At 39.3% G+C, this 12,486-nt stretch overlaps 1 protein-coding gene across 1 annotated transcript in view; it reads left to right on the plus strand.

Annotated features, from left to right (window-relative positions):
* Positions 1–12,486, plus strand: part of ptn (pleiotrophin) — a 58,328-nt gene extending 45,842 nt beyond the window's left edge. Inside the window, exons 4-5 of the mRNA XM_032505117.1 lie at positions 4,661–4,822; positions 11,728–12,486. Coding sequence (XP_032361008.1) covers positions 4,661–4,822; positions 11,728–11,783 — 218 coding nt within the window. The 3' untranslated portion in view covers positions 11,784–12,486. The remainder of the gene's footprint in view (positions 1–4,660; positions 4,823–11,727) is intronic.

Consider the following 12,486-nt stretch of genomic DNA (forward strand, 5'->3'; position numbering starts at 1 on the left):
GGGGGGGGGGGGGGGGTTGATACTGTCTGCCTGTCATTGATGTATGAATATTTTGCTAGACTAGTTGTCTAAGTACTTATAGGTACCGTGCATGTTGTACTAAGGAAGAACATATAAACCTTGTAAAAAGTGTAAACTTTATGGGGTTTTCTCTGAGAGTTATTCCTGATTCCATTTTTTGACTCACAGGAATACGAAAACCATGCAGGCAGAGTACTTAAAACAGGAGGGTGTGCACAATATTGTCTGGGTGCCAGCAAGCATTTGACACTAGATTTGACATCTTGAAAAGGCAGGGCGAGATTCTAAATGATCAGATTTTTTCCCCCAAAATCCTCAGATCTATATAGGACTCTGTTAGGACGTAGAGTTGCTGATGAGTGGGTGTGTTCACAGTTGTACAACCATTGGTTAGCCTAGTGGTAAGTGACCTTAAAGAGGCATGGGCTGCCTGTCAAATTTTCAGAAGCTTGCAAGGAATCTCTCTCTCTCTCTCTCTCAAAGACAATTTACGGAGGCGGTTTGTTTCAAAGTTGCATGCTCAGGAAGTCCCTGTAGGATTTATGCAACAATGGCCCTGTCACTCCCTCTCCCCCCTCTTCGTCCCTCCTCTCTTCACCCCTTCTTTCCCCTCTCCCCTCTTCTGATGAGCACCAGGGGATCTCAGAGGCAGTGACAAGGGGTCCGACACTTTCATGTGAGAGGAAGCTGACGAATGTATGTCACAGCCTTGAGGGAGCCTGGCTGGAATGGCAAGAAAATAATGGAGGAAGATATGAGAGACATGGGCCAGGCAGTACACACAAACATACACACACACACTTCTTCAAACAAATTTCTACAACATACACCAGTTACTGGCTGTAGACATTTTCTGGAGCAAACTTGCATCTCCTGGAGTTGACTTTAAAGTGGGTAAAATGTAATGTCAAATGAAAGCACATATGTGAAATTTATTTAAGGTGCTGTTGAAAGGACTTTCACTTCTCTGCTGCCAAGATTGTATCTGTCCATTATTTCCAGAATGAACAGAAGCTGGGCAGTTTTTGATTGCATTCATCCGTTAGCGGGTTTCATTATATAGGAAATGTAGGATCAAAACTGTGCGGCACCATCTGTTCCTATTCTAATCCTTTTATTTGGATTTTAATAAGAGTGTCTCGTGGCTTGGGTTTGTGGATCTTGGACAGTTTCTATTGATAGGAAGGAGATTATAGCCAAATAAATTAAAAGCATTCTTCAAACCTATTAAAAGAGTATAACTCACAACTCCGCAGACTCAAGGGGGTTGATTCACTGACTGATTGCAAAAAAATATAGATGCTACATTTAGTAATTATTTCAGGTTTTCTGCTTGATTAAAGCATTCTTGAAAATCATTGAAAGTGTATGACTCACAACTCCTCAGACTCAAGGGGGTTGATTTACTGACTGGCAAAAAAACATTTAGTAATTTTTTCAGGTATTCTGCGTGATTGTTCCCAACTTGGATAATATTTTTTATCGTTGGTGAATTTAATATCCATGCTTGTTGTTCATCAAAGCCTTTACTTAGCCAGTTTCTGCAAATTGTGGACTTATTCAATTTGACTTAGTCTGTCACTAGTCCCACACACAAACATGGTCATACCCTAGATCTCGTTTTATCATTAGGTTTTCCTGTTTTAAATATTGAGCTGGATGTTGCTAGTCTATCTGACAATAAACCTGTGATTTTTATCGCATTACTTTCTAATCCATTACCGAAACTTTGCTTGCCAGATTGCTATATCTGAGCACTGAAACCGTTCACTTCCAGGCACTTTTTTGATGCTTTCATAGTGTGATAGGATGAGGTTTTCTCCCTCTTACCTGTGCAGGTGAGCACCCTTTGATTGGGAGCAGATGGGGGTTCTATTTAAGCCTGTGTGTAGACTCATCCTTTTTCTGTCTTCTCCTGTTGAGTGTGGAGATGTGTCTGGCGTTGGGTGCCACGTTGGGTGCTATGTGGTTGTGCGGATTGCATGTCCCCCTGCCAGGGTCTGAGGGTTGCGTGTCCTGTAAAGCGCTGCACCGAGCTACAGCCTTGTGCATGCTGCTGCGGAGGTTGCCGGGTGCCACAGCTATCAAAGGGGCCCACGCTCCCTGGCGCTTTTCTCCTCCCACTCTTGCTGTTCTGGATACGGGTACAGATTATTCTGGATACGGGAACAGATTATTATGGATACGAGTACAGATTGTTCTTGATACGGGTATAGATTGTTCTGTATACTGGTATAAAAAGTGTCTGTATGTATGGGACTGTTCTGGACGCACAGAGCTGATTTGGATCGGCAAGTCTTGGAACACACAAAAATTGGCTTAGTTAATATTGGTATTAACTGAGCATATATTGCATGTGGGTTTGTTTTTGTCCTCCTTTTCTTTTGTTTGATTTTGGTTCTCTAATAATGCATCTGGTTGGATTGATTTGAAATGTGCGTTACTTTCCTAATATTAATCTTGTCCTTTCGTTACATAATATATCCTGCTATTTTAAAATAAAAATAAAATTGTATATTTTTTATAAATCCATCATTGTCTCTGACCCCTAATTTTGGATTAACGGATCTCTGTGCTTTTAAAGGTCTTGGGCCAATCACAAGTGGCGTTGTTGGAAATCTTTGATTCTCGAGTGTCCTTTTGCTAGCCCTACAAAGGTTACCTCTGCCTCTCTGTCTACAGATAAGATAGTTACTCGGTTTAATACCACTGTCATGGATGTTTTTGATATTGTTGTCCTTTTTAAAAGGAATCAACCCAAAGTCAAAGCCCAAACTTGGCTTAACAGTAAGACTCGTGCCCTTAGACAAAAGTGTAGAAAAGCAGAGAGGAAATGAAAAAAAAAAATGCAAGTGTCCTATGAGATATTAAGAGTTCACCAGGTATCCTACCAACCACTTTTCAAAGCATTTAAAGCATTTTTCTGATATCATAGCTAAAAATTTCATTTAGTGCAATAAGTACTGCACTAAATAATGCTTTTACACTCCTGATGCAACGTTTGAAATCACAAAACAACTTTTGAGCTTTTTTGTCTAAAAGGTTGACACTATCAGATCTTGTATCTCAACTACTGATTGTGACCCTTTCTAAATCAATCCTATGCCCCGCTTCTCTGAATTGTTTTGTGCCTGTGGCCCTGCCAGCATTGATGGATATTGTATCACACATAAAACCTACCTATTCATCTTCAGATATTGTCCCATCTTGTCTTTTGAAAGTGGTATTTGACACTATTGGTGCCAATCTCTTGTCTGTAATAAATAGCTCTCTTATAAATGGCACAGTCCCATCTATCTTTAAACATGCTGTGGTTCGGCTTCTAATTAAGAAACCCAACCTTGACCCTACTAATTGTAACAGCTTTAGGCCTATTTCTCTTCATTTTTAAGTGAAAATTATGTATTTTCAGTCTGGTTTCAGAGTACACCACAGCACAGAAACAGCACTTCTTAAAGTGCTAAATGAATTGTTACTGTTCGGTGATGGAGGGAATTGTGCTATTTTATTCTTGCTGGACCTTAGTGCTACATTTCACACTGTGGATTATGCCATCTTGTTGAATCTCCTTCAGCATAGAATAGGGATCCAGGCTGTTGCTCTACAGTTGTTCAATTCTTATTTAAAAAAATAGAACCTTTTCTTTTGAAATTGGAAATATCTCCTCCTCTTTGGCAGTGATTACATGCGGTGTACCTCAAGGTTTGATTTTATGGCCAATTTGATTCTCTTTGTACATGCTCCCAGTAGCCTCCATTCTTCACAGACATAACATATCTTATCACTGTTATGCTCACACAGCTATACCTGCATCTAAAAACAGGTAATACCAACTCTTTAAAGTCCCTTTTTTCATTGCCTGAAAGACATTAAGTGCTGGATGGCTAACAACTTTCACCAACTTAATGAGAGTAAGGTGGAAGACCCATTGTTTGTCCCCCCAAATTCCTTTGACAAACTTTTGAAAAATTTGGAGATTTTGGCCTCAAGTGTGTGTGCTTTTTTCAGAAATCTGGGTTTCATCTTTGACCCAGCATTAAAATGTGACAAACAAATTTGTTCTGTTGGCTTACATTGGCTCTTCACTGGTTACCAGTCAAATATTGAATCGCTTTTAAGATCATCGTTTCTTGGTTTCGAGGCATTACATGGATTGGGACCTATATATATTGCTGATGTCCTTACCCTACATCACTCCTGCTGGAACCTAAGATCATCTAGTCAGTTCCTTTTAGCTATTCCACAGTTTTGGATGAAAACAAAAGGTGATCGTGCCTTCAACGTTGTGGCCCCGAGACTCAAGAACAAAGAACAAAGTTCCCATTCATATCAGGTCCTCCTGTACTGCAAAGATCTTTAAGTCTCATCTTAAAACACGTTTTTATTCTTTGGCGTGTGATTTAGTTTAGGGACATTTGTATAAGTGTCTTGTTTGTATGATGTTCATTGTGTCTATATTTTTATTGTCTTCCTTTGTTTTTATAACATAATATAACTTTGTACATCACTTTGTTAGCCTAGGTTGGTTTTAAATATGCTTTATAAATAAACTGACTTGACTTGATCTCTTATCCTCCTCAGAGCCACTTCAAGAAACAAAAGCATCTAATGAAGTGTTTGTTTTCATTGTGTTCAATAGGGGAATGCAAGTACGACTTCCAGGCTTGGGGGGAGTGCGATCTGGTGACGGGCAAGAAGAACAGGACGGGCGTACTGAAGCGAGCGCTCATGGATGCAACCTGCGCCACCACTGTCACAGCCACCAAGCCTTGTGGGAAAACCCCCAAGACTAAGCTGCAAGGTAAGCCGACTGGAATAAATCACCACTAGATAAGCTATAACTCTCTTTGGACATGCTGTCAGCAACAGAGGGGTGCACTGAATTCTTGTTGATGAATCACATTGTGGTATAGGTTCTCTGTAAATATGATATTTTACTGTTCAGTTTCAGCAGCATAAACAAAAGATTCCGGGTGACAACTTGATTCCTTCAATAATTTATAGTATGCCAATTGACTCCTTTTTGGTGCAGAGTACCTTTTCTTCCAAACACATTGGCATAATTACATTAATTGAAGAAATCAATGCACTGTACCACCCTGAAATATTTGTATTTTCAATAAAAGTACTCCTTACCCAAGACAAAGCAAAGGCTCTTGCAAAAACTTGTTTATGGGCTTTGTACTGTAATGTAAGCTAGAGAGATTTGTTGAAACATACAATCCTTAAACCCTTGATGCAACAAAGTCACTTTTTTGGACTAGTTTTAAAGCTGGAGATGTCATTTCTTAATTAAAGAAATCACATGTCATGAGGTTGGTGTGAATGAAAAAACCCATGCAAAAACAAACTAACGGTTTAAGAAAATAATTGCTCCAGTACTTTCTTGCACTGTTGAGTCATTGTAAACAGTTACAGGGAATGTTAGATTAGTTGGTTTGTTTAATTAAGTATAGCTGAAGGGATGTTTACCACTTGGGTGTCCCTGTTTATTCAGCTCATCTCCCCCCTGACAAGCTTGTACGTCTTATGCTGTTTTTGGATGTTCGGTGTATTTTGGCGATGACAAACAGGTAAAAATCTGGAGTCATCAATTATGATAAGAAATTAGCATCAGTATGTGCATCATCAAGGTGCATTTGAGAGAGGATTTCTTTTTATCTTCTTTGTAACAATTACTGAGTGAGTTCAGCAGATATTCAGCTTGTCTCCTGGCATATCTTGGATTGATTGCCTCTTTGTCAAATCCCACAAACCCTTGCAAATTATTTTAATCTCAGGCAATAACAGCTGTGATTCACATTCACATCAGCGTGATAAAAATCTACCTACCCAAGAGCTAAGTTGAAGCAGTGAGTGACAGCAAGAGGTGAATAGGTTAACTCACTATTCAGCTGTAATTACATGCTTTTAGCTTTCTTTAGTCATTTTAAAGAAACTGAAGTCACTGCTTCCCACATTATATGGAAAATGGGCAGTTATGAAAACCCGAGCTGACACAAGATTTGAGCTACTGGGATTATATAGTTAATGACCACCTGAATGCACGTAGAATATATTACATTCTGCTTGGTATAAAACCGGTGATAAGAATGCACAGGATCCATTCGAAGTGAGTCAATTCCCCTTTGTTGATTATGTAAACAAGGATGTAACTGACCCACTGTGACTGTCCCATTGTCCAAACAGGATTATAATGAGTGCAGAATGGCTGCCAATAGTCATAAACTGCACCCTTATCATGCTCAACAGATGACATGTGTACACACAAAGGTTTGCACATGGAGTTTGCTTAACCTTAATGTCACTTCATAAAACAGCCAGTCAAATTACAATGATAAGACATATGGGAGCTCTCCTTTTTTATTTTTCACTACAGGATGTCTGACTGCAGCTGCAGTGCCGCCAACTGTAACACGTCTGTCTGCTCGAATGTTTGTCTTAAGATGTTATGCCAAACTCTAGTTGACTTTCAAAGGAGGAATCTGTTAAATCTTTCACTCGGTAGCGCATCATTAATGCATTGTGACAGGAAGTTTCTTGAGAAACTGTACAGTAATCGCTAGCTGTGACTCTGCCATGCTTTCCAGCAAATATATACTGTATAATACAGGATTCTGCTGTTAAAATATATGGAAATGTATATGGATTTATAGTAGGTCTATAGTAGGTGTCCTCTGAAGAATAACAACAGCATCAGTCATTTCAGCAAATGGCCAATAATGATGATGATAATGATTCAATTGTCTTGATTTTTGTTGGGGAATGGAACCTATCCCAAAATGCAATGGGTGAGAGTAAGGGACTTTAGGCAGGCTTCCAATATATCAGTCCCCATCACTCACATTCAATCACATGGACTGTGCAACTGTGGACACGCAATCTCCATTCAGTCCTATTTTGTTTGCTTATGCCATCCTGGTGTTTTTTTGTTTCATTATGCAGGAATATCAATGTAGATCAAGAACGTTTCATGTTAAAATCGTAGGATAAATTAAAATGTATGTAGTCACATAGTGGTGTGTATGCGTATGCATGTGGAAAGGTGTTTGGTTTGCAGCCATGTGTGAAGCGCTGCGTACCTGTGCGCATCAGTTCTAATGAAGGCCAGATGTGTGGATGCGGAGTGACAGTCTAAGAGGTGAGAGACCTGAGGGCAACAGAGAAGCAGAGCGAGAATGACAGTGGCCGAGATAAAGGGAAGCAGTTGGGAAGAGAGACTGCGTGATGTGAGGTGTGATTTACCACGTCTGCCAGTTGGAAGATAAGCTCTAGGAACCAAAGGGGTATCTGGGAAAAAGAAAGAGGGGCTGCTGTGCACAATGAGGTATGTACAGGAAGGGGAATTGTGCATGCTTTTCTGTGTCAGGGGATGGCATAGATACAGTCCACAGCAACACGATCAGGGAGCTTATGGAAAAAATAAACAGAATTGTTTGACTTGAGAGTGACTAAGATGGCGAGAGGAGAAGCTATCTAACTCCCGGCTGGGAGCAGAGATCTGCATGGCCAAATCTGCAATTCTGAACAGCCACCTTGGGTTGGGAGATAGGTTTCCCCTGACTGCAGCATGTTGCTGTGATGGAGGTGGCATCTGTCTGCAGCATGTTACTGTGATGGAGGTAGCATCTGTCATTTGCAGATTCTGGAGGAGGCAATGCTAAGAGCTGCAGTGGGAGCAGGCCGAGATTCAGAGTTGCGTGTCTTTGCTGTCTAGCCCAGGTGAAACACAGACCCTGCGGAGCAAAATAGAGAAGAAAGATTGACAGAAATGAAACATCATAAATGCCTGTAGAAACCTCAAGGTCCCCCCTTCTCTTTCAGCAGAACAACAGTGAGCAGGGTGTTTTTGCCGTGTTGGGTGCCAGACTTGATTTCAGGTAAAACAAAAGGCTTTGTAGAAATAATTCTGGCGTCTCTGAATCAATTTTGCTTGGGTCATTCTTTCTGGACAAAAAGGTGTTGTTCTTTTAAATAAAAGAATCCAAATAATCCAGAGCCACACAGTATCATTGTTACACTCAGCCCACAGTTTCTGCAGTTACGGCTCTATGCCCTTGTAGGTCAGAAATATGAGGTTAAGAAAAGACAAAGTTTTTAGGCTAGCCAGATAAACTTTACAGGCAGATTTTTCTGACCGATCATTAGTCACCATGTGATGATGTCCTCCTTAAAGTTATCCAAAGGCTGATATGGTATAACACTCAGATCTTATGGCATCAAGCAAGGAAAATACAGTACTTTTTTTGTCCATTTGAACTAATTGATTTCTATCATAAGTTAATCCATAGTTAAAATGAACCAGTTAATTTGTGAAATATAGATGAAATCCATTAGTTTGATTGATGCACCATGGCCCACATTTAAATAGTTTTTATTGCACTCATGCTTCTGTGTTGTTTTTGTTTCTGTTTAGAGTATGTATATATTAGTGTGTATATATTGTATGGTTATTTTGTATGTGTAAGCACATTGGGAGCAATGAAATTCCAAAGTAAAATTCCTCGCATGTGTCCTCATGGCTCATATCTGGCAAATAAAGCTGATTCTGATTCTGATTCTGATGAATTTATGCAAACAAAAATACAATTTTAGATCTTTTATCAAAACAACCCAAGACCTATTTGATCATGTTTTGTAAATGAGCCCTTCAAGTAGAGAAACAACAAGAAATGAGGGTGGAGCAGAACCAGGGATACTTTGGCATACTTTAGGTCACCAAAAAAAGTGTGCCATCAAAATGTGTCATTTACCAGGCATACTCTTTTTACATATGGGGAAATGCAGTGGTGGAAGAAATATTTAGATATTCTACTCAGGTAAAATACATTCTCCATTACAACTAAAAATCTATTAAATCATAGCTAGGTGAAAATATGTAAGTATTAAAGATAGAGATTTATCAAAGATAAAAGTACTTATGTGTCAATGGCCCCTATAAATAGGTAACCAATGCATGCAATGGTGTGCAGCATTTTTGTGTATCAATGTTGTAAGTGATTTAATGTTTTGTGTGTAACATCTTAATCTGCAAAGTTCCTATGGGTGTTAAATAAATTCAGTGATGTTACTTCCCTCTAAAACATTGGGCGGGTTGAGATTTCCACAAAGCAATGAGCAATATTGAAATTTTCTTTATTTTGCTGAATTTGTCTGCAACAACTTGGGCCTTTTCTGCATGAATTTATGGGTCAAATGTCTTTATTTATGTAAAGGAAGTCATAATAGGATTTTGAAACCCTGTCAATTACACCTATACTCTAAAATGTTGTGAAGTAGAAGTATAAAGTAGCATAGAATTGTAATTATACAAGTACCTCACAATTGTACTTGAGTAAATGTATTTGGCTACATTGCAACATTCAACAACTCAACAAACTCAGTTTTGGCAAAATATGTTGTCACCGTGTTTTGGCTCAGGGCAGATTTGAGCTGTAAAAGGCAGCAAAGGCCTGATTATGAGTCTGTGTCAGAGGCAGAGAGGAGAGCGAGCAGTGGCATGTAATGTGCAAGTGCAGCAGAAAATACTCCAGCCTGATATGAAACCCCATCTGACATATGGAGAAAGATAATACAAAGTGAGATAGAATCCTTTTCTTCCATCCATCTCCCCGGGGAGCAGAATGTGCTGACAAAAACAACAGGGGAAGAGAAGAAAAATATAGTAGCGAAAACATTCAAACAAATAAAAACAAGCAAAGAAATTGGACGGAAGAGCAATTTCCGGATTTGCATGGGTGAGAGCGCTTTGTACGTCAAAATCTTATTGCCAACGGAAGCCTGCAACCGAGGTGACAAGAACAGATTTCTAAGACGATTTCTTCATAGTGCACATTCAGAATGTTAAAAAGGTTGAAACTCAATTGAAATCCTCATTGACTAAGCATACCTTGTCGCTGTTCAGAACTGCTTGCCTGCATTTCATTAGAGGATTTGTGAAGGAGTCCTTTCACAATAATCCATTTCATACAAATTAATTAATTCAGGATTGTATGTATTGACAGTGTTGTCATATATCATCACACTGTACCTCTTTTTAAATTCACCAATAGTTTTTTTTTTTTCATACATTACTTGTATATGGGTTTGTCAGGCATTTGTATGAAATCAATGATTTTTTTAAATCCCTGAAACGGGAGCATTATGAAACTGTGGACATTTTTTATTTGGCATTTAAGACGCCTTTCATTTGTGTAAAGCTGGTCGAGTTGTGATTGTGAACATACAACAAAAGTGATGTTGGAGGCTCTAAATTTAATGTAAATTACAGCAGTAGGAACTTGCTTTGGATTAACTCTAAATCAAAGGGTTGCTGGTTATGTCGGCTGACATCTCTGTTGAGCCAACACATTCTCACTCCCAACTTGTGAAAATACGGCAGGTTTTTTCAGCACCCACTTTTCAACACACTGGGTATGACTTTGGCATCGTATTGAAAAGTTCAGGAAAATGTTGGGTATGATCAGGTTTAAGCCACAAAATACTAATGTCACACACGGGATATAAGTAAGTCAGTGCTGACTTTTGGTTTCACACAGGACACACAAATTGGTCTTCTGAATGAAAGTCCTGTTTTTGTCTGTTTGTTTGACACACTGCCACCTGCTCCTGTCTCAGATTTTGTAGAACTTTATACTACAAGTACGTCATTCCACAGTGCCGCGGCCGAAGCCCAGTGGGTCTCATACAGACGCTAAAGGGTGACTTGTGTGTTGGTATCAGATTCTGAGAGCCACTGAGCTAGTGCTGCATTTGACGAGTTGAGAATTAGAACGGGTCGGTTCAACATGTCGTAAATGAAAAAGCTTGGTGCCAAGTTATTTAAGAAATACAAACTTATTACATTATATTTTGAAAAAAATATACACTGAAAAGTACAGAAGTTGCAAGCACAAGACACATGCTTTTATTGACTAGTTTTCATAATGGGACGTTTTCCACAGACTTGTCCACAGGTGTTATTAATAACATTAATGATGCCTTCGTTCTATTTAAGTGTTCCAGTAAAACATGAGGATTTAGAGGTCACAGATGTAGAAAGGAAGTTAAAAGACAGAGCAACTGAGTCAGAGCACTTCCTTAACAAAGTCAGGACCCTGAAATGGAATTTAACCATCGTTAATTTTTAATAAGAAAAGAAAAAATGCAACCTCTATCTGCACAAACACAGGCGTATGTTCAAAGAAAAAAAAAAAGACACAAAGACAGAAAGTTTAACTGAGAGACAGACGCACGTGTATACAAACAAGCAGATACACACAAACAGCCCAGCAGATTGACAGTCCAGTCCAGGAGCTACAGTAGCTTAGCCAAACCGCTGCAGATTGTGCTCTCTTCCTGTTCACCAGAGGCCGCAAAGCAGACAGGAAAGCCATGGACTGTGGCTTCGGCCATGGCTGCCAGGTACCAATCCACTGTTGCGGGAAGTTGATAAAGCATCTTTTCATGGGGCATACAGCAGGCCTAAAATCAATCCCCAGGAGAGGGCGGGAGGAGGGACTGCATGCAGTGTCACAGCTCTAGACCTACACTCTGGGAAAAAAAAAAAACTAATTAAAACTCCTACGGTTGATTATTACAATTTGAAGCGGAGCATATGCGCTCTTCATGGAGACAATGGGATTTGTTTATTTGCAGAAACCCCACCTCTGGCAACGAAAGTAAACATTGTGGGTTTCAACTATTTTGTCTTTTCTCTTATTGTAGATGCAAAGAAGCAAAAGAAGGAAGGCAAGAAGCGAGAGCGCACCCAAATGGACTGATGAAGTTGTTTGTCCCTGGGAGGAAGGAAGAAGAGGGTGGAAAGACATAACTGCCCTATTTCAACATGGTTCCTCTTTGTATATCCTGTAGGTTGACAGTAGGAGCCTATAGAGCTTTGACAAAACCAGTGGAAACATGACTTTTAGTAAAAACATGTTTTACTTTTTCTTCTTTCTAGCACCTGATAAGAAACAACTTGTATGTTGCGATAGGAGATATAATACTCGGCGGTAGAGACAAATAATGAACACGGAAACAGATTTGTTTACTAGTGTTCTTACCTAATGATGTTATTTCTAGGATTATTTTCTCACCGACAAATTGGATAGCATTTGTTTTACAGTTGCATAGTCTAACTCTAATTTGGAAAACATGCCTCGACTTAATGAAGCAGTTGGTTAAAAGGGAAGCACTAAACATCTTCACTTAATTAATTTGAGCAAACAAAATGTTTTGCATTTGCAATTTTTCCAAGTGTTTCAAGTTAATGGTAATGCTTTACCCCATTACTTTGTGCTATATGATATTTTTCTTTTATTTCCAGTAAGAATAAACCTAGATCTGTCCGGAGGCTGCATGAAATAGCATCTGTAGTGTGAAAACTACTACTGTTTTTAGTGTGTTTTCCTCCTGCTGCTCTGTTGTACCTCAATTTATACCCACTGATTTTTACTCTCCAGCTGTTTGCTGTAAAAAAAAAAA

The sequence above is a fragment of the Etheostoma spectabile genome, chromosome 23, assembly GCF_008692095.1.
Source record: "Etheostoma spectabile isolate EspeVRDwgs_2016 chromosome 23, UIUC_Espe_1.0, whole genome shotgun sequence".
Classification (NCBI taxonomy): Eukaryota; Metazoa; Chordata; class Actinopteri; order Perciformes; family Percidae; genus Etheostoma; species Etheostoma spectabile.